General features: G+C 42.2%; 1 protein-coding gene across 2 annotated transcripts in view; it reads right to left on the reverse strand.

The window, feature by feature from the left end:
* Positions 1-5719: 5719 nt before the first annotated feature.
* Positions 5720-27171, reverse strand: part of chd2 (chromodomain helicase DNA binding protein 2) — a 69227-nt gene continuing 47775 nt past the window's right edge. For both annotated transcript variants that reach the window (XM_063005301.1, XM_063005300.1), the window contains 19 exons: positions 24030-24179; positions 23790-23938; positions 23598-23694; positions 23334-23426; positions 23046-23213; positions 20649-20824; positions 20516-20557; positions 19196-19335; positions 18303-18441; positions 18055-18205; positions 17843-17965; positions 15581-15700; positions 15310-15450; positions 14990-15106; positions 13231-13409; positions 11991-12090; positions 11360-11540; positions 10825-11068; positions 5720-9470 (listed from right to left, as the gene is read on the reverse strand). In XM_063005301.1, coding sequence (XP_062861371.1) covers positions 9191-9470; positions 10825-11068; positions 11360-11540; positions 11991-12090; positions 13231-13409; positions 14990-15106; positions 15310-15450; positions 15581-15700; positions 17843-17965; positions 18055-18205; positions 18303-18441; positions 19196-19335; positions 20516-20557; positions 20649-20824; positions 23046-23213; positions 23334-23426; positions 23598-23694; positions 23790-23938; positions 24030-24179 — 2790 coding nt within the window. In that variant the 3' untranslated portion in view covers positions 5720-9190. The remainder of the gene's footprint in view (positions 9471-10824; positions 11069-11359; positions 11541-11990; positions 12091-13230; positions 13410-14989; positions 15107-15309; positions 15451-15580; positions 15701-17842; positions 17966-18054; positions 18206-18302; positions 18442-19195; positions 19336-20515; positions 20558-20648; positions 20825-23045; positions 23214-23333; positions 23427-23597; positions 23695-23789; positions 23939-24029; positions 24180-27171) is intronic.

A 27171-nucleotide genomic window follows, 5' to 3' on the forward strand; every position in this document is an offset into this window, starting at 1 on the left:
TTTCATGTGGCTGTGTTTGTCGTCTCATGGTGGTCATTGTCGTGTCGAGTCCCCAGAGGCTGTGAGGCTTTCGGTCTTGTGTGGTTGTCATCACATGTACCCAGCCATGCCCTCATCTGTGTTGTCGTTAAATGGATAACTGTTAAGCAGGAGCTGTCCTGCCCTTGTCATCACGTCAGCATTCAAGCTGGTCCATTCACAGAGGAGGTCGCAGCGACTCCAGGACGGAGACTCTGAATCGGATTAAAACTGTCTGTCCTTCATATAACTGAAATGAAATGCAGCTGAAACAGAGGGGATGATTTGATTGCAGAAAGAAAAGCTCTGCAGATGTTCTCCAGTCGCTGGTGCCAAAACCAGACCTAGCCTGCGTCGTCTGGAACACAACCGAAGCACATGACAGGAGCTTTTGTAAACCTCTGCCGACGTGCAGAGTACTGCTGGTGCTGCTCGTCTTTGATGAGACTCCAGCTTCGGAAAAAAAGCTCGCGCTTTCCCCCCTGGAAGATTCCCAGAGCCAAAGCCATGTCACAATTTGTCTTTGCTGGGATTAATGGGCCATAGCGCCACATCTTTCTTGTACAATGTATGTGTGAGTCAGTAGGTGAACTGGTGAAAATGTGTGTGTGTGTGTGTGTGCTACAGAGCTGTAAGATTTTTTTAATGCACCCAGGGTTGTAATGTAGCTCCGACTTGGTGGTCCGTAGGTCAATGAGGAGAATTTTCTGCCTGCCAAGAGCTCGCTGCTGCATGAGTTGGCAGGCATGTTGTGAAAAATTTCCCTAACTCGCTGAGTCTGCGTGTCAGATTTAAAACACACTGCTTAGCCATTTCAGTATTGGAAATCTGCCCAGCATTTTTGGTGTTATGCTGGCTGTCCAAGTTCATTTGGACGGTTCATGCCAAGAACGAATGCAGGGGCACGTTGACAACGAGTTCTACTGATTAAAATGCATAATCCTGACGAGAAAGTCTAAGCATAGAAGTCCAACAGCATTCAGAACACACATTTACAATCCGGTCAGGTGCGAATAGGCGAGTAGGACAGGACTTGCGACCCACCACGTGCCCGTCCATCCATCAGCTTAATCGTTTCTGACCACATAACCCTCTTATTTTTCAGATCAAACACGTGTGTTGGTGTGCCTGTTTGTATTCAGGCCTCATTTGTCTCACACTCTGTACATCTGTGAATTTATGGCAGAAATTTATTGCCAAAGAGCAACATCTTTTTGCCAGAGATCCCCCCCAAACAGTTCAGTTCCTAATGCACACGTACACCTCTCACGGTTTGCTCCAGTGTTTATTTAAACAGATGTTTTGGCAGGTACTGCTAAACTAGGACGGACTTTTCCATTGCAGGGAGTCGCCAGTTTACTGGGTTTGGGGTGTGGGTGCACGCTGGGCATGTTCCATCACCTGCTAATAAGCAGCAAACAGACCTGAGGCTGCTTTTACGTGACAAGTGCTTCGTTCTCTGCAAAGCTAGGCGCATGTTGCAAGAAAATTAGTTCAAGAAACTCTATTGCTTAATTTATAGGGTGAATTAAATGCAAACCTAGTCTCCTGATTTTATAGATCACTAATCGCCACGATGAATTTTTCTCGCAATGCCACGGTTCCAATTTAAGGTGAAACACAACAGTTTAAAAACTGTGAGAATTGGTTTCTCTAAACCATATCTGTGCTTCGCTTTTGCCTGTCAAATATACAGTTTGTCTCATTAGCCATGCTTTGAAAAGGTCAGCAAAAATGGGTCAAAGTTAGTCAAGTCAAATTTATTTATATAGCGCTTTTTACAATAGACATTGTCTCAAAGCAAATTTACAGACTCCAGGACCAACAGACCAAAAACAGTGGCAAGGAAAACCCCTTTAAAATTACAAGTAGAAACCTTGAGAGAAACCAGACTCAGCAGGGACCCCCATCCTCCTCGGGTGGCCTGGAGGATTATTTAAATAAATAAAATTGACACAAATCATACATACACAAAATTAAATTGAACTAAAAGCAATAACTAGCAAAAAAAATAAAATAATTGGCGTTCTTTATTATTCAGTCCAGTCTGTGATAAAGTCCGTAGTGAGTTCTTGACATTTTTGGTGCAAACATGCCAGGGGACCATCACATCTAGCAGGAGCAGCATTGTTGGCACAGCGGTTTTAAGTTCAATCTGAGTGGTAAAGCGACAGATCTGTGTGCTAAGTGGCGCTCAACCCATTGGAAACAATGGCACAGCCAGTGCAAAGATGCATGTAACATCAGATTCTGATCACAGGGTCGTATGAAGATGTACAAGTACGTGCACACAAATCTGAATGGGTTTAAATTGATGCTTTTTGTGATATTTGAAGCTGTTTCTGGTTATAAATAAGGGCATCAATAAAATCAGTGTGCATGGTATTCACTCCCATAATAAACCATAAAATGTTGGGAAAATGCACATTGGTATGCCATTAAGAGCCCAGTTAATGGTTCCTCTCCATGTCCTCCTCCTCCCAGCACTGCTAAATCTGGAGTTGCATACACTCCTTGCAAGTTTTTAAAATGCCAATGTAATGATCTCGGGATGATAATAAAAAAAAACAAAAAACACTTTCCATCAGTGCTGGTGCCACACAGCTCCAATGGTGCCAGGTCAATTCCAGCCACTCGTTTCTTTCTGCACCAGGCTTGACATTTTATTTTTTCATCCCCTGAAAATCAGTACTTTACAGCAGTCGTCCCCAACCACCAGGCCGCGGACCGGTACCGGCCCGTGGGTCATTTATTACCGGGCCGCAGAGAAAGAATAAACAATTAGAGACGCTACATCAGCAATGAAAACACCGCTTCCATTTCCAACACACGGGTGTTTATCATTTCATATCACCCCCAGGTGGAAGCAGCGTCTCGTTGCAGTGAAAAAAGCTCCTTTGTGAGCAGTGTAGTCTATTTTGAATCCCTCCCCCCTGCTGGTCCGTGGTGCAAAAAAGGTTGGGGAGCGCTGCTTTACAGAATTAAAATCTGAATGTTACTTGGCATAAAGGAAGGCTGCATTTTCCCCACTAACAGTCTCATCCACCGTAACAGCGAACAAGTGAATGTGTTAAACAGTGTTCCGTCAGGTCTTAAGCTGAAAGCGTGAACTCTACACAGGTGCAGTTTCTGACTCCAGGCAATTTCTCACTACTAATTTATTTCTACACTATAAAATTTACAGGCCGTCATTCTTCTTATGAGAGAAACTCTCAAAACAAAACAGCAAGAGATCAAATTTGTATTGTGTTTAGTGTTGTCCGTTTTGTATGATCTAACGGCGTACTGTGAGTAGTGCACATGTTTGTTTGTGAGTTGTGTTTGTTGTGTTAAACAGTTTTAAAATCTTCCAGTAGTTTGGAAATGTGTGGGATCAGTGAATGTGATTCTTTTTTTACAACAGGATGCTGTGTGCATGAATACCTCAAACGCTACGAATCGTACATGCAGTGGAGGTCTAACAAAGCTGCGAGGTAATACGATCAAATGCCAGTTGTAATTTAGTAAGACAGGAGTTTGGTGGTGTTTGTTTATTACTAAAGCACTTTATGTTCTTTATTTTTTTTGCGCTTATTTGGTTGAACTTGATTGTGAATAGAATTATAATGTTACAGAGGAGAGAAGAGAATAAAACATGGGAGATGGCTTGCTAAACAGAAGCCAGACTGATCAAACTGGTTTTGTATGTATGTAGGATGAAAATGGTGCCACACTTCACGTGTACAGACTGTAAATTATTTATTGAACAAAGAAATAAAAGTGTGTCGTTGAAGTGTTTTAAATAAAGCGCACTGTGTGTTTTGTTTTCCCATCATGAGCAATAAGCTGCCACTGCCACCTGCTGGTTATCACATCAGACTGCAAGCTATTTAGTTTGCCGAAATTATGTGGACACCATGTGATGGGTTTGTTAAACCTCGTATTATTAAAGCTTTGAAATGGAAAGTTGTAGGCAGCAGTCTAGCCCACCACCACCACTGAGATCTGGGTTTGAATCTCAGCTGTGCCATCGGCTGGACGGGCGTCTCTCTGTTTCCCGGTGGAGCTGGACAGAATTGGTGCCCATTCAGTCAGCATGCATGAGGTCAGAAACTGACCTACCACACAAGGGCAGTTGTAGCCTAGCGGTTAATGTACTGGACTAGTAATCAAAAGGTTGCCGGTTCAAGCCCCACCACTTCCAGGTTGTCACTGTTGGGCCCTTAGCAAGGCCCTTAACGCTCAATTGCTTAAACAGTATGCTGTCACAGTCACTTTGGATAAAAGCGTCTGCTAAATGCAGAAAATGTAAATGATGGATAAGATTTGACTTGCAACCAGAGTTCAAGATTGATCCCAAAGATGTTTAATGGGGTCTGGGTTAGGGAGACTGATTAAATAATTTATGGACATCATTGAGTACACATAGGCACAGTCATGCTGAAAATGGTAAGAGCCTTCTCCAAACTGTTTGTCAAATAGCACATTTCCTATAGTTAATTTTATACACCTAATAGCAATTGGTGTAACTGGAACACTCAACTTCAATAATTAAAAGGGTGTTTGCATACTTTTAGCCATGAAGTATAGTTGCAATTCTCCTTCAGTTTTGATTAAAAAAGTTTGACATTTTCCCTTCAACATTCCATAAACAAACCTAATATTCTAATCATACCAGACTATAAAGGAAGAACAATTTCAGATGAATGTTTTTGACAGTGATCGATAACATAGTGTGTACATAACGTGCAGTGTTCACTGCATTACTTAAGTTCTTGTGATTTTGCAATCACAAGTACAAATCCCATTTTCTCAAACGATGGGACACTTTTTTAAAGTACAATAAAAACAAATATGTTCATGCCTGCAACACAGTCCAGAAAAGCTGGGGAAGAGGCATGTTTAGCACTGGGTAAACCTCTCTGAAAATGGGGTTTGTAAATGCACTGTGCATCCAGTCGCCAGAGGTGGTGGTTTCAGATCTAGACTTTACTTTAAATAAACGTAACTGCAGAGGTTAGCAGAAACATTATGCTCATTTGATTTTCATCAACCACTTTATCCTGATCAGGGTCACAGTGAATCCGTTTCCACTGGGAAACACTGGACACAAGGCAGGAATACCCCTGACAGGGCAGTCAAACCAAGAGAGTCGAACCTGAATCCCAGCAGTGGTGGTGTAACGTAATAGACCACTCTGCCACCCTAGTGCCACCCAGTGTCCTAAATGCATTAGACAAGAATTGGAGTCACAGTGTGTATAATGCAGGTGAACTTAAACACCAAGTATCAATGTGGCAGCATGAAGTGCAGGATTCATCAGTAGAACAGGCTCTGTGGAGAAAATCGATCTTCTCTCCTTAGACATGATGGCATAAAAGATAGATTTCTTAACTTTTATGAGGAAAATAACTATATTTTTAAATCCACTATAACCACAAAATCTTTCTCCTGTTATAAATTAGCAAAGTGTGACTGTCCCCCTTGAAGTTCTAAGGACCTGAGAGGTGGGGCATTCGGGTGGCACAGCAGTTTATTACACTAGCCCACCACTGCTGAGCTCTGGGTTTAAACATCTTCAGTGCTATGAGTTGTAGAAGCCCTGTGATGGACTTGTGTCCTGTCCATGGTATTCCACCCTTGTGCCCTGTGGTCCTGCCGGGACCAGTACCAGCATAAAACGGCTGACAAAAATGAAATGAAAAATAAAACGACAACCAAATAATGTTTATAAGAGTTTAATGTTACAGCTGATTGACCAACGTATATGACTGTTATACTGAAAGGAACCAAATGATTGAAACATTCAAACACGGTGCCAAATGCTGCTGAAGTAGGAAAGTTTAATACATACAGGTGTATAAACAATATATACAGTGTAGTTCTTGTTAACAGTGGCATTTTTCACAAATATAAATTACTTTTATCGGTTTGTCTTGAAGAATAAAGTTTTTAGGAGGGTCGAGTCTGGACTCTTCGTAACGTACACCATCGTTCTTCTGAGAAAACTCGCCATCCCTTCCTGAAGCCTCAAATGTCTACGACAAGCAAAATTCACCAACCATCAATCTGTGACCGTCTATCTATAGATCCTTTTTAAAAACAGTCCAAATCCCAAATTCCACCATCCTTTGTGGATCATGCTTCAGTGAGCATGAAGTAAAAGCTTCTATTCTCATGGTGGCGTTCAGTTTGGGATACTGCCATATCTACCAACCAAAACCTAATGTTAGATTAGACACAAGAATAAGGCACAGATGGAGGGAACAGAAAAAGTAAAGGAAAAGAATAAGAATAAGAATAACACAAAGTATTTACCAGCAAGACAGTCTGTGGTTTTGGCACTAAAACAGGTGAAGCAAAAGCTTGATGCTTTCCGTACAAGCTTCAGCTCAAATACACATAATTCCATTTCTGGGTGAAATCTGAATGACAGCAGTCATAGTGTGTTCGTAGAGTACTATACTTTTAGTGCAATGTAAAAAATCTGACTGTACCAACCATCGGGATTTACATACTGACAGGATGGCTAAAAGTGAGAGTGAATTACGTAACATATTGCATTTAAAACAGAATATAGCTTTGAGTTTAGTTTCTAGTGTTCTAAGATGAAGGCGAGCAACGACCCCGTCACAATCCCGCGAGGGGTAAAAGCACATCTGGCTCAGTCCACAATCTGTGATGTGATACTGCCAACAAGTTCTTAATTCTTACATTATTTCATAAGATTAAATGCACATGTAGGGGTGTAATGATACACACATTGCACAATGCAGTACACACAACAGGGCAATACATTGTCAACACAATGAAGTTAAAACATGCCAGCATTTCTTCAGTCGAATCTGCAGCCCAGCCAAGCAAACTGAGCTAATCAAAGTACCTGAAGTTAATCATTTAAATTAAACCTCAGAACCTTTCTCTGAAAAAACCTGGCAGACGATGGGAATAGGCTTTGGCAAGGTCACACACATACATTCTAAATCTCACCTAGGGTCAATTATGGTAGCTTATCTTCATACTGGTATTTTTGTAAAGGTAAAAGGAAACCCCTGTGGATGCCATACCAAACTCCACATAGACAATAACCCCAGGGCCTGAGAACCCTGAAACTGAGCAGCACCAACACTACCCAGTGCCCCACCATGCTGCCCTGGCATGAATCGCTCAATTTCTAGTAGGTCTATGCAGCAAGCACAATCAACACACCCTTACAGACACAGGTACCATCCATGCCAAAGACAGTAAGACGTTAACACACACCGTCTCAAATGGCACTCTAAACACACACTGGTCACACTCATGTCTGTTGTGGAGTGTTCTGCACATCTGGATGACCTGTTTGCTCACCCTTGTGCAGTGCCACAGTGAGACTCATTAACACTGTACATGAAACACTGATAGTGTTGTCTACTCAATCTGATCATTCCAAGCAGCATAACTTTGCCCTGAAGACACTTTTGGGCATTTTTATGTTGAATTTGTGCCATACTGTGTACCAAAGCAAGCAGGTAACTGTAAATGTCTATGCCTACGTAACCACCAGCGACTGAAAGGAGAACTAGGGTTATTATAAATATGCTATAATGTAATAATCTCTGTGCTAGAGGTGGGTAATGTAGCTGAAATACTAAACACGAATAAAGTTATTTTATATCACAGTTAACACCATATATAGTTATAGTTAAGCACATTCGCTCAACAGATGAGGTGCACCCACGCACTCTCCAGTTCTAACGTCTGTCAGAAGTCCTATCTAAATTACATTGCACTTGCTTCTGCCATAGTTTTTCATCACTCAGAAAGCATTTCTGTATCACAGATGTGACATAAGTGGCACAAATCCGTGAGTACTGATGGCACAGCTCTAATAACCGATCGATAAATCAGTATAAACAGTACAGCCCAATCTTTTCCTATTAATATGTTTCAATCAGAAATGTCAGCACATTTCACTACAACTTCCAGCGCTAATCTGCGGCGGTATGTTTACATGTGGCACATTAATGATTTTAGCAAGACTGCACCCTAAGACAGCCAACTACAAATTTATGAGCAATTATTATTGAAAACCGGTTTGAATTGTATAATGGCATAAGAAAAGCAGCTTTTTCACGCACACACAAGTGGAAATGTGAGGACTGGGACACTAAAGTTCCAAGTCAGACAAGCAATGCAAGAATTCTCTATAAACTTGCAGCAACGAAAACACATTAACTATTAAATAAATCTCTAAATTGTGCCTGTTTTATGGTTTGGTTGTGAATTTACTCTGTTTGCTGATCAACAGTTTAACAGCTAATTGACAACAAAGTCATAGTTCAGATAATTCTAGCAGTTAAAAAGGCAGCGGTACAGATCTCTGCACACAGGAGCAGTAAAGGGTGAGAGTCTCTATCGAGCTGATTTGGAGCTCATTCTCAACCTCCCTTGGTGTGCATGCACTAGATCACTGTTGGCTGTTTTGTGTTCAGAAATGATGTGGATATTTTGCATCATGTCATCATAAAAACTTGCTGATATGAAACGTAATGATGTGTTTTATATTTTGATGTGACGCTATAAGATTATCAGTTAAATGACAGTCACTCATTGGTTTAAAATAGCAATATTTTCATCCATTGGGGAAATCACAGAACCCGCCTAACTGCACGCTATTTATTGCAGGCATCGCTACCCTGTATCAAATCGAAAAAATCCTATATTGATCTGTGTATCATTACACCCACGGACAACTATCTATTTATCAAGATTAATTTGATACTTGATCAAAACAACAACATTAATAATTAACATGTGAAGGTGCGGCTGAAGATCCTTTGCTCCTCAAAGACTAAGTCGCGTTCTTTGATTCTGCACAAAGCAACCAAAAAAATGAAATAAAATAAACGTCAAAGTAGCATTAGCATCAGAAACAACTCCTTTTAACTACTGACTGCAGGATGGGTAAAGGTGCGAGGCACTTCCAAGCTTCCAAATCCGCTCATACTTCAAAGGCTTTATTACAGTTTGTACATGTACTAGTCCACAGGACCAATAGGGCTTTGTTCGTCTGCTTACTTCAACCCAGAGAGGCCACACAGGGCTCAGACAGGCTAGAGCTCCACATGCTGGATCTACGGTTCCGAAATGTAGGAGAAGGCTGGCAGTTCTCTCAAGTAGTGCTGGTTAGACAGTATCTCTCTGCCACATTTCACGTCTTCCTATTGTTCCAGTTAACATCTGGGCTGGGTTTGGGCTCAGCAGTTCTTTCCATCGGCGAGACCGACTCGAATGGGGCCTGAGGAGAACGCGGGTCCAGCATAGGAGGGGGTTTGTCCGGGTGGAACGGGCGGTAATGATCGGGTCCCTGGTTGCCCCGGTGATCCGGCATCCTCCTGAAGTCTTGGCTGTAGCCTCCGCCACCACCTGCTCCCTGATGGTAGTTTGGAGAGCGATACTCATCCGAACGACGCCTCTTTGGGTCAGGATGTCTAAGGAGGGAAAAAAATTGCTTTGACTTCAGTACATTAAAATAATAGCATTAAAACAAATCAACCAGCTACCAGGTCATGAGTGTTTATTTATTTATTAGGATTTTAACATCATGTTTTACACACTTTGGTTACATTCGGGACAGGACGGGTAATTACTGTTTACTCAAGATTCACCAGTTCAAGTTTTTAACATCAAACACAGTCATGGACAATTTTGTATTTTCAATTCACCTCACTTGCATGTCTTTGGACTTTGGGAGGAAACCGGAGCTCCCGGAGGAAACCCACCCAGACACGGGGAGAACAAGCAACCTCACAGAGAAAAGATTTGGAGCTCTGTTGGCTGTTTTGTGCAAGTATAGAACCTGACTGCTTTTTTACTGATTTTAAACTCTGCACATGTGGATCTGTGTGTTTTATGTAATTTTTTTTACAGAAATGATGTGGATATTTTGCATCATGTCCCAGTTCAAACGTAAAACTGTCCACCTGGGAATCGAACCCAGGACCTTCTTGCTGTGAGGCCCAGCTTGTAGTTTGTAGCTTGTTGTTTTGATGCTTTAGCACTCTTTTAAGAACTTTCTAGAATGTTCCAAACTGCTAGTTCTATTCAGATACTGTGACATACATTTTTGGGGCCTGTTCTGTTTACCATATTAATAAAAGTACAGTAAAACTGGTATCGGTAACCGCTTTATCCTGATGAGGCCAGCAGTGGTTCTGGTGCTACTCAAAAACAATGCCCATTAGTGCACCTGGACTGGTCATCAATTCATTACCTTACTCACACCTAGACACAATTTGGAGCTCAGAAAAGGTCACTATTTTTAGCCTGGTCGGCTTATAGCAGTGCTACTATTCAAATCCAAATCTTTGCAAAGGTGGGCAAGCATAATAGGCCTCTGTGTCACATGACTTGTGCTGTTTTTATTTATTAGGATTTTAACATAATGTTTTACACTTTGGTTACATTCATGACAGGAACGGTAGTTACGCGTTACACAAGATTCATCAGTTCACAAGGTTAATGTCAAACACAGTCATGGACAATTTTGTATCTCCAATTTACCTCACTTTGGACTGTCTTTGGACTGTGGGAGGAAACCAAAGCTCCCGGAAGAAACCCATGCAGACATGGGGAGAACATGCAAACTCCACACAGAAAGGATCCAGACAGCTTCACCTGGGGATCGAACCCAGGACCTTCTTGCTGTGAGGCAAAAGTGCTACCCACTGAGCCACCGTGCCGCCCCCTGCTGCTATTTTCATTTAATTTTAGGCACTGTGATATCTATTTAATGCAGTTATGATGTAGTAAGAACATACACATACACTCTATTTCCTTTTTTACCTGTTGTAATAGTCACGATGGCCACGGTGCTCTCGGTCATTGTTGTACTGATCATACGGCCGTTTTCGAGGTGAGCTCGGGTTTCTAAATCCTCCCCCACTTCGGTATGAGTCTGAGTGTGGGCGCCGATCACCGTAGTGATGATCCTTGTATCTGTCATACGGATGATGCCGATCACCTTGCCATGGCTGGTTACTGTTTCCTGGGTAGTTATATTTACGGTCCCGCTGCCAGTCTCCTCGAGCTAAGGGAAGAAAATAGGACTTACTTTACTAAACAGGAGATATTACTCACAGGAAGTGCCCTGTTGTTAAAGACATACCACAGAAGCTGTACTTTTTAATGATTAAGTAAAGCAGATCAGAAGAACCAAGTGCCAATTGTGATAAATGGTCAAGGTCTCTTAGAAGTGTATTTTAACTTATGACTTTAACTGTCATGGCATTGTACATGGCGCTGGTGGGGAAAAGACCTGTCTAATGTTTGAATGATATTAATTGTGTCGTGTTTATCAATAAGGATAATTAGCTCTCACCATCGTTTGGAAAGTGTCTCTTGTTCTGGTTGTAGGATTCACGGTGGTGTGAGTGGGACGAGGGTCCTGACAGGTGAGCTTTGGTTGAAGCCTGTGTGCCAGTGGAGTCCCGACTTGATCCAGATGGTTCAGGACGGAACGGCTTCTTCTTAGCTGAGTCATCTTTCTTTTTTGGCTCCTTCTGAAATTAAATGTGAGCAGCATGTGAGCAGGACCAAATAGGATCTCAAAGAAATACGTCTGCATTTACAATTTATGTGGTGGAACCAGTTTTACCCTGATTTACTAGGTAAATCTGCACCATGAGGTATCACTCTAGACACTATTGTGGGGCCTTGGCAACCACCAACCCCAGTCATGGCTAATCATGTCTGTATGTAGATGCCTGATCAGCCTATAGCACTATCTGGTATTCGAACCCTGGGTCTCAGCAGTAGTGGGATAGCATAATTTACCGCTGCACCATCTGAGCGCCTCTAGAAGTGATAAACGCCTCATATACCAGATAAAATGAAGTCCAAATTGAGTTTAGAGTTTACCTATTTGAATTGCTGCTTATATCTAGTCACTCCAAAAGAAATGAACTATGATTGTATCACATTATATAATCACACCATGCATCTGAACTTACCTCTTCCTCCTGGGAGCGTTTCTTCTGAGCCATTTTATACAGCTTGTGCAGTTTCTTGGCTCCAAACTCGGTGAATTTTGACACAAAGATCCAAAGATTTCTACATGAAGATGAAAAATGAGTGTTATTTGAGTGCAAAAAGAGCCTGTGTGTGAAAAACTTCCATTTAAAATAAAAGGGTGAAAACTAATGGATAATCCATTATTTAATGTAGTTGAATTCTTTGTTTTAACCAGAGTTGGAATTAAATCCCTATATACTATATATTTGTATGGTTTGATCAGGAGTTCATTACTAAGGTACTGGACTAGTAACCAAAAGGTTGCTGGTTCACGGTCCACCACTGCCAGGTTGTCACTTTTGGGTCATTAACCATCAATTACTTAGACAGTATACTGTCACAGTACTGTAAGTCGCTTTGGATAAAATGTGAACACAGCCAGGCATAGCTAATCACGTCTACTTAGATGACACGCCAGCTGATAGCACCACTAAAATTCAGATTCAGAGATAGTGGGCTAGGAGCAACCTTTAAACATATTTTCATTTTTAAGGACTAAATCTGTTCAGATATAAATCCAGTAGGGAATGAATGCATCTGCCTTTCTAACAACCAGATGTCAAACAAAAAGTGACATTTTACACAAAAATCTGTTTTTAATAAAACGGCAAACAGCATATAATACATAATAATATGAAATTATAATATGTAATATAATATATATATACACACAACAATAAATGAATGCATGTAAATAACTTGCTAGCAAGCGAGTGTGGAGAGCTAGGAAGATGATTGTACCAGTTGTAAGATGCATGATTGACAAATACATGGCAACAGTAATTACAATGATTTACACTACAGGCTGCAGTATATCCTCTCTTATGCCTCTCTTATATAAATGCCTAAACCTCACTAATTTCTTAATTTATTCATTAGTAACCGCTTAATCCTGTTAAAGGCTCCAGGAAACACTAGTCACAGGGCAGAAACACCATGGCAAGGTGGCATGGCAGGGCTTTAGCTTCACACACTCATTTACTAGCTCACACCTAGAGGCAATTTCAGGTAGTCAATTTACCCTCTGCATGAATGTAAAAAGTGGGCAGAATCCATCATACACATAGCAGCTCTACATTTTGCAATGAATTCTCAGTATCTTGATGTAAAGTAGTATACAGACTGAGAAATGGTTCTGTAATACATAATTTAACCTTAGCGTGTTTGGATGCAACAGACCTGCGCCAGGTCTTGACGTGTTCCGGGTCGCTGTAGTATTTAAGGCACTCTGTGATACGATCTCCAATCTTCAGCAGGCAGGTGCGTGTGTGCTGCAGCTGCTCCTGAACTGACAGGCATTCGTCAGGCTTATCCAGCTGCTTCAGAGCCTTCTTCACTGGCCGCATTCTCTCCTTACACTGCTCACACACACACACACACACAGTTTATTTATATATGACTATAGTATAATGCACACAATACTTGTATTGCTGTTTTGATCAGACAATACAATCATTAATGGCAAAACTACCACATACCAACTGGTATCTGATACCAACTGGGCAGTTTACTTGTATACATCAAAACAGGCAATGATATTTATCTTGTAAGTCAAAGTCAACTTTGTTGCAAGAGTGCACAGCTGAACTATGGGAAATAACAAAAATCAGTGTGTGTGTATACAGTACTGATCCCGGCTATTACACGTGTTGGCCTTGTGTTAGGGCACATTTACATGAGAAGCGGCAAAACCGCGAGTCTCGGTGCAAATTGTCGCTTTGCTCAGCGCTTGGCCATCAAAGTGCACCATGACATGAATATGCATTTGTGTGAAATAACCATCAAATCCACTCTGAAAGCGTCCATATATATCTATGTTTAGCTGTATTTTCCTCACTGTTTCACTTTTAAACTTGTTATAGCTCGGGGTGCTGAGAAATTATGAGTATTAGCTTATCGAATTAGCTTATTGTTAAAAAAAGCTTAACACAGGGACACTAAACCTTTCTTAATTATTACTGTTCATAAGTTCTCCCCACTAATTGAATTCCTTGCTCACTGTTTTAAAACAATAAGTCCTGAAAGCTTTGTTCACGTTAAGCATTGTTTGTACTGTCTGCGATGCTTTTATCACGTCATATCAAACAGGATATTCCGCTAGCACACCAGCGCTGAGATTCTGAACACTCCGGTTAGAAACTCGTATCTGCTACCGATCAGCTGGGCACCGATCAGCTGGGCACCGTCTAGCGGGCACAATTGGCCACCGAGTCTGCTGAGTGGGAAAAGGTTGGAATAAGTGAGTGAGGTCTTCAAATGCTGTGCAAGGACCATGGTTAGCAGACTGAGGCGCCTGTGCAGAAGTGCGAGTTCACCGAGGCACGGGTGAAAAAGAAGGGGTTAAGGGACTGCAAAAGGTCAGCGGCAAACTGGGTTTAATCAGGTTGAACTTTAAGCAACACGACAAGTGCAGAAATCACGAGCGCAACGTGGCAAAATAGTGCCCAACGCTCCATTACCAATTACAAATAGAAAATATCCAATTACCCCTGTTTTATCTCCTCTACTGCTACAGACCCTTAACCTGCTGAGACGGGCCGTTCCTAAAGGTGCATTCACATGAGAAGTGGCAAAACTGTTTTCTTTGGAGCGTTGGGCGTTGTGAGGTTGGAGCGTTGGGTGCTATTTTGCAACATGGCGCTCTCGATTTTTGTGCTTGCCGCCCCACTTAAAGTTCACCTGATTAAACTTTGTAATAGAAAAGTTTTGCCACTTCTTAGAAATGACCCTCCTCAGCAGGTTAAGGGTCTGTAGCAGTAGAGGAGATAAAACTGGGTAATTGAATATGGTTAGACAAGGAGAATAAAAGAAAACTGGGTCACTGATCCACTCACAAATTCCATGATGTACGAATTGCAAAATTTGGCTTGAGGTAACAGATATGAATTCATGTAACAATGGGAACAAATGTGAGTGCTGTATAAATACAAAGACTTACAATACTAAATGTCTCCTGGTCCAGCTCATCATCCTCCTCTCCAATAGGAACAGGCTCGCTGCCCGCTGTAATGTGGACAGGACCCTGAGCTTTCTTGCCTTTAGCTGCTGATTTAACCTGGGGGAATAAAATTCTTGTGTCTTGAAAATTACAATGTACACACGCATTACTAGAGGATCAACATTCCTTTATTCAGTCGTTTTATTCCACGTACAGAACCTGATACGCATGAATAGTAATCTGATGAAGGCCAAGGCTGAAAACACAAATTAATAAAATGTTGTCGAACCGAAACTTTACACCTGCAAGAGCCAAACTACCTTTTCTTTCTTGATCTTGGGCCGCTTTTTGTCCTTGTCTCCCACCTTGTTTTTCTTCTGAGCTCCCTGCTTCTCTTTGTTCTCTTTGTTGTCCTTCTTCTTGGGCTTTTTCTTCGTGGGGGATTTCTCGGCTCCGTCGTCCTGAAAGAAAGGCACAAACAAAGGTGGGCAAAATGTTTTGTAAGATTGTGAACAGCTCGATAGAAGCAGGTTCAGCATCACGTGTAGCTGCGATTTGAATTTTAATACACACCTGTGTGTGGGAACCTACCTTTACTTCACCTTCCTCTGAAGTGTGTTCAGACAGACGTGGAGAGGAGATTTCATTAATGATTTCATCTTTCTGGGGTTTTTCTTTCTTTGCACGTGGTTTTCTCTTCTTTACAATGGTCTGGAAATAAGAATAACACCAGTTATGCAACTAGACACTACATCCTCTGAAAATAAAAAAGCACTAGACCAGGGGTGCCCAATACATTGATCTACCAGTAGATCGCACAGTGCACGCTGGTAGATCGCGCCTCATTCAAACAGGTCATCGTGATTGACATGAAATGTGGCCACTGTTTCTTTAATTTGTGTTTTGTTTGCTATAGCTACGCCTCAGCCCGCCTAAAGCGCTGCAAATCTAGAAAATTTTCAATAATCAGTAGCCAGTTTGTGCCATTTTTTCATTTTTCCTTTCGTTACCTACACTGTTTGGGAAAATGAGTGCACAACCAAGCACAAAGAAACCAAAAACGGTTCGATTCGGGCAAGAACACTTCAAAGACGGCTGTTTCGTTCACATGTGGAAGAAGCTGCCGGAGAATATTCAGATCTCATGTTACATACAGAAATTTTAACCCTACAATCTGACATTCATATGAAGTTAAGGGCCTCTGCTGGACTATTTTGGAACTTACTGGCCCGAGGAAAAATATCCAAACATAAGAACATGTGCCACACATTTAACAGCATTTTTGTATTAACCCACTTGTGTGAATCAGCCTTTTCCCACTTAAAAATAATTAAGTCTAAATATCGCTCCACCCTTACTGATAAACACTTGGAAGCCCGCTTGAGAATTGGCATCAGCAGCTACTGTCCAGACTACATAAACCTGGCTGATACCATTCAGTGCAAATCATCAGAATAAGGTTAGTGTGATTTCTCAGTCGCTTGCCCTGTAAAGTTGATTAACAATATAGGCAACTAAGCTTTTTTGAAAAATTATGAGGCCAACCTTAAAAAGTAGATTGCGATGATCTGTTGACTGAAATAGTAGATCTCATGCCACAAAAGTGCGGGCACCCCTGCACTACACTGTAGTTTTTGCATTTTATCATAACAAAAATTAAACTATTGATGGAAACTAAACCACCCTCACAATTCTATACTTCTGATTTTAAACAGATATTATTAAGCCCAGATTACACATCTGTTATTAACCTCCTATAGTGAACACTGCAAAACCAATCAGAAATCTGTTTCTAAACTAATACTGCTAACTGAACCACAACAGCAGACAAGTTTCTATATCTATCTGCCTGATCTTACTTAACAAAGCAATGTCACCGCCAAGTTTCTGGTGTGACCAGGGCTTTTAGTGTAAATTTTTTACCCATATTGGATTAGGCTGTCCATAGTATTTGTCGCCCACTGTCATTCAATATACACTCTATATATAACAGAAGCTATGTGCACAACTGGACATCCAATTCCAAAACCCTGAGAATAAATATGGAGTCGTTGTACTGATACTGACACTTTCAACTGTACAACTGTCTTCTACAGCCCTGGGTTGCATCCCTTAGGTGGGTCGTGAACGGAAGAATATGGGTCACAGAGAAAAATAATAATAATTAAATAAACTTGTACATGGATCCCCCCTTGTGGAGGCTTTATGTTACATCTTGTAAAACACAGGAGACGTATAACCAAAGTGGATTGTGGGTTGACCGCCATTTTGGAGGTATTCAGTCTGCTCTGTAGTGAAATGGGAGCATTTTGATGAAATGGTTCGATCCTTCTTACATATTAAACAGCCACAGCATTATAATGCCGCATTCACATTAATACAGCTGTAACGTTCATTACCTAAGTATAGGACATGTATAGCTTTTACAGAATGCAAGTGTCTTTGCTGGTACTTTCACTGTATCGCTGACTAAAACAATACCTCCACAATGGCGCCTCGGGGACGTCACAGGTACTAAACACATGTGACTGACAAAGAGAGGCAGAGAGAGTACGATGCGTTGTTTGTGTTGCCTGGGTCACGTAACAAATCTGGGACAAAATGTGGGTTTCCCTCTTCTCATACATGTGAATGTTTTTTGATATCCAGGGCAGTTGTAGCCTAGCAGTTAAGGTTCCGAACTAGGAATCGAAAAGTCACTGGTTGAAGCCCCACCACTGCCAGGTTGCCACTGTTGGGCCCTTGAACAAGGCCCCTATTGCTTTGACAATATATACTGTCACAGTACTGCAAGTCGCTTTGGATAAAAGCATCTGCTAAATGCCCAAAAGTGTAAATGTAGTGTACACTCACCACCTCTTCTGTTTTGGAGGTATTGACAGTATCCTGTTCCTTCTTTAGCATCTTCAGTAAATAATCTGCTCTTATCTGCAGCTGCTTTGCCTGTGGCTTTTTGTCAGGTTCGTCTGGAAGGATCTACATATAATGGAAGTACCGTGTTAGCTTAGACAAGAGGACATAAATTATTCAGTCACATGATTGCTGATTGAAGATTGTCAATGTACCTTGTCTGCAAGCTTTAGCTCTGGATCTGTTTTGATCTGGTCCCAGTTGCCATAGCCATGTTCAAAGATGCCCAGGAGCAGCTGTGCGTCATCCTGGACAGTCCAGTCGACGTCAAAATGTGGCACTTTCACCCGACAGCTCAGTTGAAACCTGCAAACAGAGGAGAACATTGATATTGTTGTTAGAGCCTTTCCTGCATGATTAAAGATAGTGGTGGGTTATGTAGAATGGTAAAAATATGACCTACCTGCTCCTCTCGGCAGGATTGACAGAAATAGCTTTATGCAGGGGCTCAAACTCTTCCTCATGCTGAATGATGGATTTCGCATTAACCTGAACGCCAGAAATCTTGATGTTAACTCCACGCCTTTTTCCAGGCCCTTTAGCTGGAGTGAGCAAGAAGCAAAGATACAAACATTAGCATCTTACGAGTAATAAAAAAAAAATATAATAATAATCAGCTGGCACTCAGGTGGCAGTGAAACACGCTAGCACACCAGAGCTGACATCTCGAACGTGTCGGTTCGAATATCAGCTCTGCTACCGGCAGGCTGGGCACCTACACAAACAACGATTGGCTTGTTTGCAGGAAGGGGGCCGATAGGAATTCCTCCAGTGATGCAATTACGATCTCTGCTTGCTGATTGATGCCGCCTGCACAGGGACAGGGGATAATGGGAACAGTGTGTGACTCCGTACACAAAGCTGATCGTCATATGATCCCGCCTCGTGCAGAGGGGGCTCTCCTCAGTCAGGAGTGAAAGTCAGCATCAGTAGCAGGGAAAGTATAATGCAATCAGGTAATTGGATAAGACTACATTGGAAGGGGGGTGCAAATAAATAGCTAATTCATAAAACAATTGGCAGCAACCAGTCATAGTTTCCATTAACACTGGTAATGGTGGCACAGACTGGTAACACTGCCATGTCTGTGCAGGCGCCTGACCAGCTGATAGCAGAGCTGAGATTTCAACCTGAAAGCTCGAGATCTTGACAATGGTGGGCTAGCATGTTAGACTGCTGCACCACCTGAGTGCCCAATTTAATAAGTTAAGTTTTTCTTGTGCACAAATATTTAATATAAGTGGAATGACACTCATACACAAGTCTACTCACTCTACACACAACACACACACACACCTTCAGTGGGGTTTTCCTTCATTTGTTCTTCATGCTCCTGTATTGCAGTTACACACGTGGTGTGGAGCAGCTCTCCCAGTCTCTTCAAATCTGCTATGGATTTGTCCACCAGTTCAGAGTCGCGTGCAATGGCCTCAAGCCTGGAAAAAAATTCCCAGCACAAGTTGGAACTAAACAATATCTAAAATCTTACTAAGAAGCTATACAATTAAGGCTTTGGTGTTTTGCTTGGCTTATTATCAGCTTTAATTAAGCGGGTAGTAAATATGACAATGCAATAGGCTTATTTCTAATACTGCATCTGCCTTAGGCTGAATTCAAGTGATTCACGGCAAAACTGCTTTTGCACCACTGTGCAATTGTTTCCTGTGGAGTGAGGTGGATTGAACTTTTTCCCTGACCTGTTCAAAAAGCGGCTAATAGGACAAACTGTTTATATGACAGAAGCACAGACATGTGACTGATTCTCACTGTTTTTGAACTGTTGACATTGAAAGAAACATTTATCATGGCTAAGGCCCTACTTTATTCACGGACCATGAAATGAGCAGTTTTCCATGTAATATACAATTTGATGTGAAATTCAAAATGTAAGTTTTGTGGTTAGCGATTTAACATTTTTTATTCGCGTAGTATATGAAATATGAGACGCAATATGCAATATGAGGCAGCCCCAACAATCATACAGCAATAAAGGTAATGTAACAGACTTCTCTGTGCTGTAATGTGCTGGCTATGTTTGATATATGTGCATTTAGTCCCTTTGGGGATTCCATAATCAATGGAAAAGTGTGCTTCTCTACACACATGATCATCTTGCTGTAGTCTGTGCTGCGCCTCAAGATGTAGAAGTCTAAAGCAGCTAAAAACACATCTCGGGTAACCGGGAAAACTACCAAACGATTATGTGGATGGGGTGGGGGCACATTTTCCCGTGTATGTAGTAGAGTCCTAATCATGGTGACCAGTGAGTTGTGAAATCAGGAGACCAGGTTTGCATTCTAGAGGTAATCCCACTTTTCCTGGTCCTGTGGGTATGTAGGTCTTTATAAGTATTTAATGCATTCTTTGATTAAAGCTGTGATGTTTGTTTTTTACATCATCTAATGTCTTCAAATGATGACCATCTCAAAGCGATATTGTTTTAAAATAAAATACATTTCATTTAAAACTGCATGTGAGTGAACTGATTGTTTTTAAGCTGGGTGCTCAGTGGCACAGCCAGCAGAAAGCAGTTTTGCTGGAAACACTACAGGAAGTGGTAGTATGTGCACAGCCTTAATAAAAATGCTTAATTTTTGCTTAACTTAAAATCCATACCTTTCAAGAGGGGCTCCAAATTTCTTATATGCTTTAATGAACCTGTTAAGAAAAAAAGCCTCATGTCATTACCACAGATAAGAGTTTTACTTGGGTTTGCCTGTTTGTGTAATCAGAGGGTCGAGTGTTCTACCTGCGGATCTCAGCATCAGTAAAGCCCTCCACGTTGTTTTTGCGTGCACGTGGCCGGCCTCTTCGCTTGGGCTTCTTGTCGTCATCGCTGTCATCCGTCTCACTCTCTGAACCAGAGGAATGGCCCTTCAGTTTGAGCTTGGAACCGACATCACTGTCGCTGTCATTCATTTGTGCCTGAGAACGGCAACACAGTCCAGTTAATAACCCTGTTTCTTTTAAATCAGATAAACCACTTAGTAAATGTAACTAAAATTAGTGGATTTATTTTAGTCCTTAATGTTCATGCAAAGGTTAAGGCTGCATTCACATAATGTGCAGCAAAACCGCTTTGCATTGGATGTGTCATTTGGAGTGCCGTTTGGAGTGATTTGGTGCTGCTTGCCTTGTTGAGCAAGCCGCACCACCTTGAGGATTTACTGCATTGCCGTTCTGTTTATACAGCTTGCCACTGTGCACAAGATCAATCTGACTTATTTTGCCTTAAGAGACAGTGGTAGCCTAATGGGTACAGCTTTGGGCTATTAATTGAAAGGCTGAGAGTTCGAACCCAGCTGTGACATGCAGCCACTGTTGGGCCCTTGAGCACGGCCCCTAACCCCCTCAGCTCTAGGGGCACAGTGCAATGGCTGACGCTGCGCTCTGACCCCAGCTTCCAAACAAGCTGGGATATGCGAAGAAATAATTTAATTGTACTGTACACCTGTATATGTACAGTGTATCACAAAAGTGAGTACACCCCTCACATTTCTGCAAATATTTCATTATATCTTTTCATGGGACAACACTATAGACATGAAACTTGGATATAACTTAGAGTAGTCAGTGTACAACTTGTATAGCAGTGTAGATTTACTGTCTTCTGAAAATAACTCAACACACAGCCATTAATGTCTAAATAGCTGGCAACATAAGTGAGTACACCCCACAGTGAACATGTCCAAATTGTGCCCAAATGTGTCGTTGTCCCTCCCTGGTGTCATGTGTCAAGGTCCCAGGTGTGAATGGGGAGCAGGGCTGTTAAATTTGGTGTTTTGGGTACAATTCTCTCATACTGGCCACTGGATATTCAACATGGCACCTCATGGCAAAGAACTCTCTGAGGATGTGAGAAATAGAATTGTTGCTCTCCACAAAGATGGCCTGGGCTATAAGAAGATTGCTAACACCCTGAAACTGAGCTACAGCATGGTGGCCAAGGTCATACAGCGGTTTTCCAGGACAGGTTCCACTCGGAACAGGCTTCGCCAGGGTCGACCAAAGAAGTTGAGTCCACGTGTTCGGCGTCATATCCAGAGGTTGGCTTAAAAAAATAGACACATTAGTGCTGCCAGCATTGCTGCAGAGGTTGAAGACGTGGGAGGTCAGCCTGTCAGTGCTCAGACCATACGCCGCACACTGCATCAACTCGGTCTGCATGGTCGTCATCCCAGAAGGAAGCTGACGCACAAGAAAGCCCGCAAACAGTTTGCTGAAGACAAGCAGTCCAAGAACATGGATTACTGGAATGCCCTGTGGTCTGACGAGACCAAGATAAACTTGTTTGGCTCAGATGGTGTCCAGCATGTGTGGCGGCGCCCTGGTGAGAAGTACCAAGACAACTGTATCTTGCCTACAGTCAAGCATGGTGGTGGTAGCATCATGGTCTTGGGCTGCATGAGTGTTGCTGGCACTGGGGAGCTGCAGTTCATTGAGGGAAACATGAATTCCAACATGTACTGTGACATTCTGAAACAGAGCATGATCCCCTCCCTTCGAAAACTGGGCCTCATGGCAGTTTTCCAACAGGATAACGACCCCAAACACAACCTCCAAGATGACAACTGCCTTGCTGAGGAAGTTGAAGGTAAAGGTGATGGACTAAACCCAATTGAGCACCTGTGGCGCATCCTCAAGTGGAAGGTGGAGGAGTTCAAGGTGTCTAACATCCACCAGCTCCGTGATGTCATCATGGAGGAGTGGAAGAGGATTCCAGTAGCAACCTGTGCAGCTCTGGTGAATTCCATGCCCAGGAGGGTTAAGGCAGTGCTGGATAATAATGGTGGTCACACAAAATATTGACACTTTGGGCACAATTTGGACATGTTCACTGTGGGGTGTACTCACTTATGTTGCCAGCCATTTAGACATTAATAGCTGTGTGTTGAGTTATTTTCAGAAGACAGTAAATCTACACTGCTATACAAGTTGTACACTGACTACTCTAAGTTATATCCAAGTTTTATTTCTATAGTGTTGTCCCATGAAAAGATATAATAAAATATTTGCAGAAATGTGAGGGGTGTACTCACTTTTGTGATACACTGTATGTATGACAAATAAAGGCATTCTTGTTCTTCCCAAGGATGTTCATGTTTATGACGACCTGTTTCTGACATGTTCAGAGGCAGCTCCATACCCTTTTGTTGGAGCTCCTGCTCCTTGGCAGCATGTAGATGTCCTCCATCTCCTTCTGTTTCTCTTCCTCCTCTACCTGCCGCCGCTGGTCCTCTGGGATGATCTCTTGCCAGTCCCGTACTGGCTTCTCGTCCAGTTCGGGTGTCTCGTCCATGGTGAAGTTAGCCACCTGTCAGCGCACACACAATTTAGTATAGAGAACTGGGCAGGGAACTAAAAATGCAGTAATTACAGTTCAACATACATTCATATGAGGTATTTTGAGGATTAGGAAAGTTTGCTAAATGACCTTAAATTGGGACAGAAGCTCATCAGTGGCACTGGAGCCTTGATCGCTTTCTCTTGTTTCAGCCAGCCGTAAGATCTCTTCGATATCCATCTCCTGTAATATGCATTCAGTTACGCATTAATATTCAAGATATAAAGACGGAAGCATGATTTCACCTTTATTACCCCAATTATCCCACAATTTCCCTTCGGGGATTAATAAAGTACTCAATCAATCAATCAATCAATCAAACTGCTAAATAATGAAGAATGAATGAATGAATACCTGTGGCTCTAACTCCTCCCCTTCAGGTTCTTTAAACAGTTCTTCAGCACCAAACTTCAATATGGCGGCCAACTCCTCTTTGTTAAAGGGGTTTGTACTGAAAATAGTAGTTTAGCACAATTTAGTTCAGCACGATTTAATTTCCATACTGATGCTTCTGTTAATGGTTACAAGTGTAGAATAAAAACTCACTTTGAATTGCCTGAGCTGTTGTCTAATACTGTTCGTCCAGTGGTGTCCATTCTCTGAATGACTAGATGGTCTAGCACCATCTTCTTCTTGGCCCTTTCAATAATGTCTTCCTCTACCGTACCTTTCGTGACTAGACGATAAATGTTGACCTAAAGGTAGAAATCAAACACATATTAGTTTTTTGTTTTTTTTATCAAAAAGAGTTAGTGATATGGTTAAGAAGCACTGAAAACAAATTACTTGTTTCTTCTGGCCTATTCTGTGGGCTCGAGCTTGGGCCTGCAGGTCGTTTTGAGGGTTCCAGTCAGAGTCGAAGATAACCACGGTGTCTGCAGAGGCCAAGTTAATGCCTAGACCTCCAGCACGGGTGGACAGGAGGAAACAGAAATCCTAAAGCACAGAAAAAAAGATGCTAAGATGGAGCATTGACTTTATGTATGGTAATATAAGAAGATTGTTGTTCAACATTACAACATGGAATGTCATACTAAAGTCCTCACCTGGTTGCCATATCTGTCTAAAATCCAAAACTATCTACTTTAAAAGTGGGGGGTCTGCAGGATCCATGTACAGCCATAGGGTATACCATAGGGTTTTAAAACCAAATGTAGTGCAATATGTGGCCATCATGAAGTATTTCTGATTTGCCCAAGCGACTCGGTTTACCAGCTGAAGAACTAGTCATTGCCCTGCAAGCCAGTTTACTGATTCTGACTTTTGCAGATTATTTTGATTTCGAAGTGTAGCATGTTTTCTTTATGTCCACAAAGGTTTCCTCTGGTCAAGCTTTCATCAGTTTAAAACCATGCAGAAGATAGACAAGCTGTGCTTTACAAAGGCCTTATCACAAGTATTAGGAAAGGACCTGTGGGATTTTTCAGTTAATAAAACATTTAAGAGGTCAGACACTAATGTTGATTGAGAAGGCTTGGCTGGCAACTGACGTTCCAATTTATCAAAGTGTTCAATGAGATTGAGTCTCAGAGCTCCATTAGGACTCGTCTTTATGGACCTCATTTACATTTTTATTGTTTAGCAGACGCTTTTTTCCAAAGCGACTTACAGTACTGTGACAGCATACTGTCAAATCAATTAAGGGGTTAAAGGCCTTGCTCAAGGGCTCAACAGTGACAACCTGGCAGTGGTGGGGCTTGAACCAGCGACCTTCTGATTACTAGTCCAGTACCTTAACCGATTTGTGTATGGGGCACTTATGGTGTAACAGGAAAAGGCTTTTCCTAAATTGTTGCCTAAATGTTGGAAGTAGGGATGCATCAATACCATTTTTTCCCAACCGAGTACAAGTACAGTGTATCACAAAAGTGAGTACACCCCTCACATTTCTGCAAATATTTCATTATATCTTTTCATGGGACAACACTATAGACATGAAACTTGGATATAACTTAGAGTAGTCAGTGTACAACTTGTATAGCAGTGTAGATTTACTGTCTTCTGAAAATAACTTAACACACAGCCATTAATGTCTAAATAGCTGGCAACATAAGTGAGTACACCCCACAGTGAACATGTCCAAATTGTGCCCAAATGTGTCGTTGTCCCACCCTGGTGTCATGTGTCAAGGTCCCAGGTGTGAATGGGGAGCAGGGCTGTTAAATTTGGTGTTTTGGGTACAATTCTCTCATACTGGCCACTGGATATTCAACATGGCACCTCATGGCAAAGAACTCTCTGAGGATGTGAGAAATAGAATTGTTGCTCTCCACAAAGATGGCCTGGGCTATAAGAAGATTGCTAACACCCTGAAACTGAGCTACAGCATGGTGGCCAAGGTCATACAGCGGTTTTCCAGGACAGGTTCCACTCGGAACAGGCTTCGCCAGGGTCGACCAAAGAAGTTGAGTCCACGTGTTCGGCGTCATATCCAGAGGTTGGCTTAAAAAAATAGACACATGAGTGCTGCCAGCATTGCTGCAGAGGTTGAAGACGTGGGAGGTCAGCCTGTCAGTGCTCAGACCATACGCCGCACACTGCATCAACTCGGTCTGCATGGTCGTCATCCCAGAAGGAAGCTGACGCACAAGAAAGCCCGCAAACAGTTTGCTGAAGACAAGCAGTCCAAGAACATGGATTACTGGAATGCCCTGTGGTCTGACGAGACCAAGATAAACTTGTTTGGCTCAGATGGTGTCCAGCATGTGTGGCGGCGCCCTGGTGAGAAGTACCAAGACAACTGTATCTTGCCTACAGTCAAGCATGGTGGTGGTAGCATCATGGTCTTGGGCTGCATGAGTGTTGCTGGCACTGGGGAGCTGCAGTTCATTGAGGGAAACATGAATTCCAACATGTACTGTGACATTCTGAAACAGAGCATGATCCCCTCCCTTCGAAAACTGGGCCTCATGGCAGTTTTCCAACAGGATAACGACCCCAAACACAACCTCCAAGATGACAACTGCCTTGCTGAGGAAGCTGAAGGTAAAGGTGATGGACTAAACCCAATTGAGCACCTGTGGCGCATCCTCAAGTGGAAGGTGGAGGAGTTCAAGGTGTCTAACATCCACCAGCTCCGTGATGTCATCATGGAGGAGTGGAAGAGGATTCCAGTAGCAACCTGTGCAGCTCTGGTGAATTCCATGCCCAGGAGGGTTAAGGCAGTGCTGGATAATAATGGTGGTCACACAAAAAATTGACACTTTGGGCACAATTTGGACATGTTCACTGTGGGGTGTACTCACTTATGTTGCCAGCTATTTAGACATTAATGGCTGTGTGTTGAGTTATTTTCAGAAGACAGTAAATCTACACTGCTATACAAGTTGTACACTGACTACTCTAAGTTATATCCAAGTTTTAGTTCTATAGTGTTGTCCCATGAAAAGATATAATAAAATATTTGCAGAAATGTGAGGGGTGTACTCACTTTTGTGATACACTGTACATGTATTTTTGTACTTGCCGATACCGATACCAATACCTATTGGATCAGATATCTGACATGCTAGAAAACTCGATCCGGTCGCCGAGCACTCGGCGAGCCGGTCGGATCGAGTTGTTGGGTAGTTCACACTTAGCGATCGAGAGCAGAGTTTTGATCGCCGAGCGAACGCCGAGTTGCTCCCGAGCCGGCAAATCTAGCGCCGACCAGTCGCCGAGCGAAAATCAGGGCAAAAATCGTGTAGTGTGAACTAGGCATAACGCAGCAACGTGCACTAGGCACACGGTATCGGATGTTTAGTATCGGAGCCTCGTTTGAAATAGGTGTGGCAGAAACATCTGAACTCAGTAATCAGGAGAGTTATCTGCAAACTCTGATTAAAACCAGCTTTATTGTCTTATTTTTTAAGCTTTAAAATAGAAAGCTGAAGATTCTGGCCTTTCCCGGGGCAACAGCACCTTGTAACTTTGATTGCTGAAGAAA

This window comes from Trichomycterus rosablanca, chromosome 11, assembly GCF_030014385.1.
Source record: "Trichomycterus rosablanca isolate fTriRos1 chromosome 11, fTriRos1.hap1, whole genome shotgun sequence".
In the NCBI taxonomy this organism is placed as follows: Eukaryota; Metazoa; Chordata; class Actinopteri; order Siluriformes; family Trichomycteridae; genus Trichomycterus; species Trichomycterus rosablanca.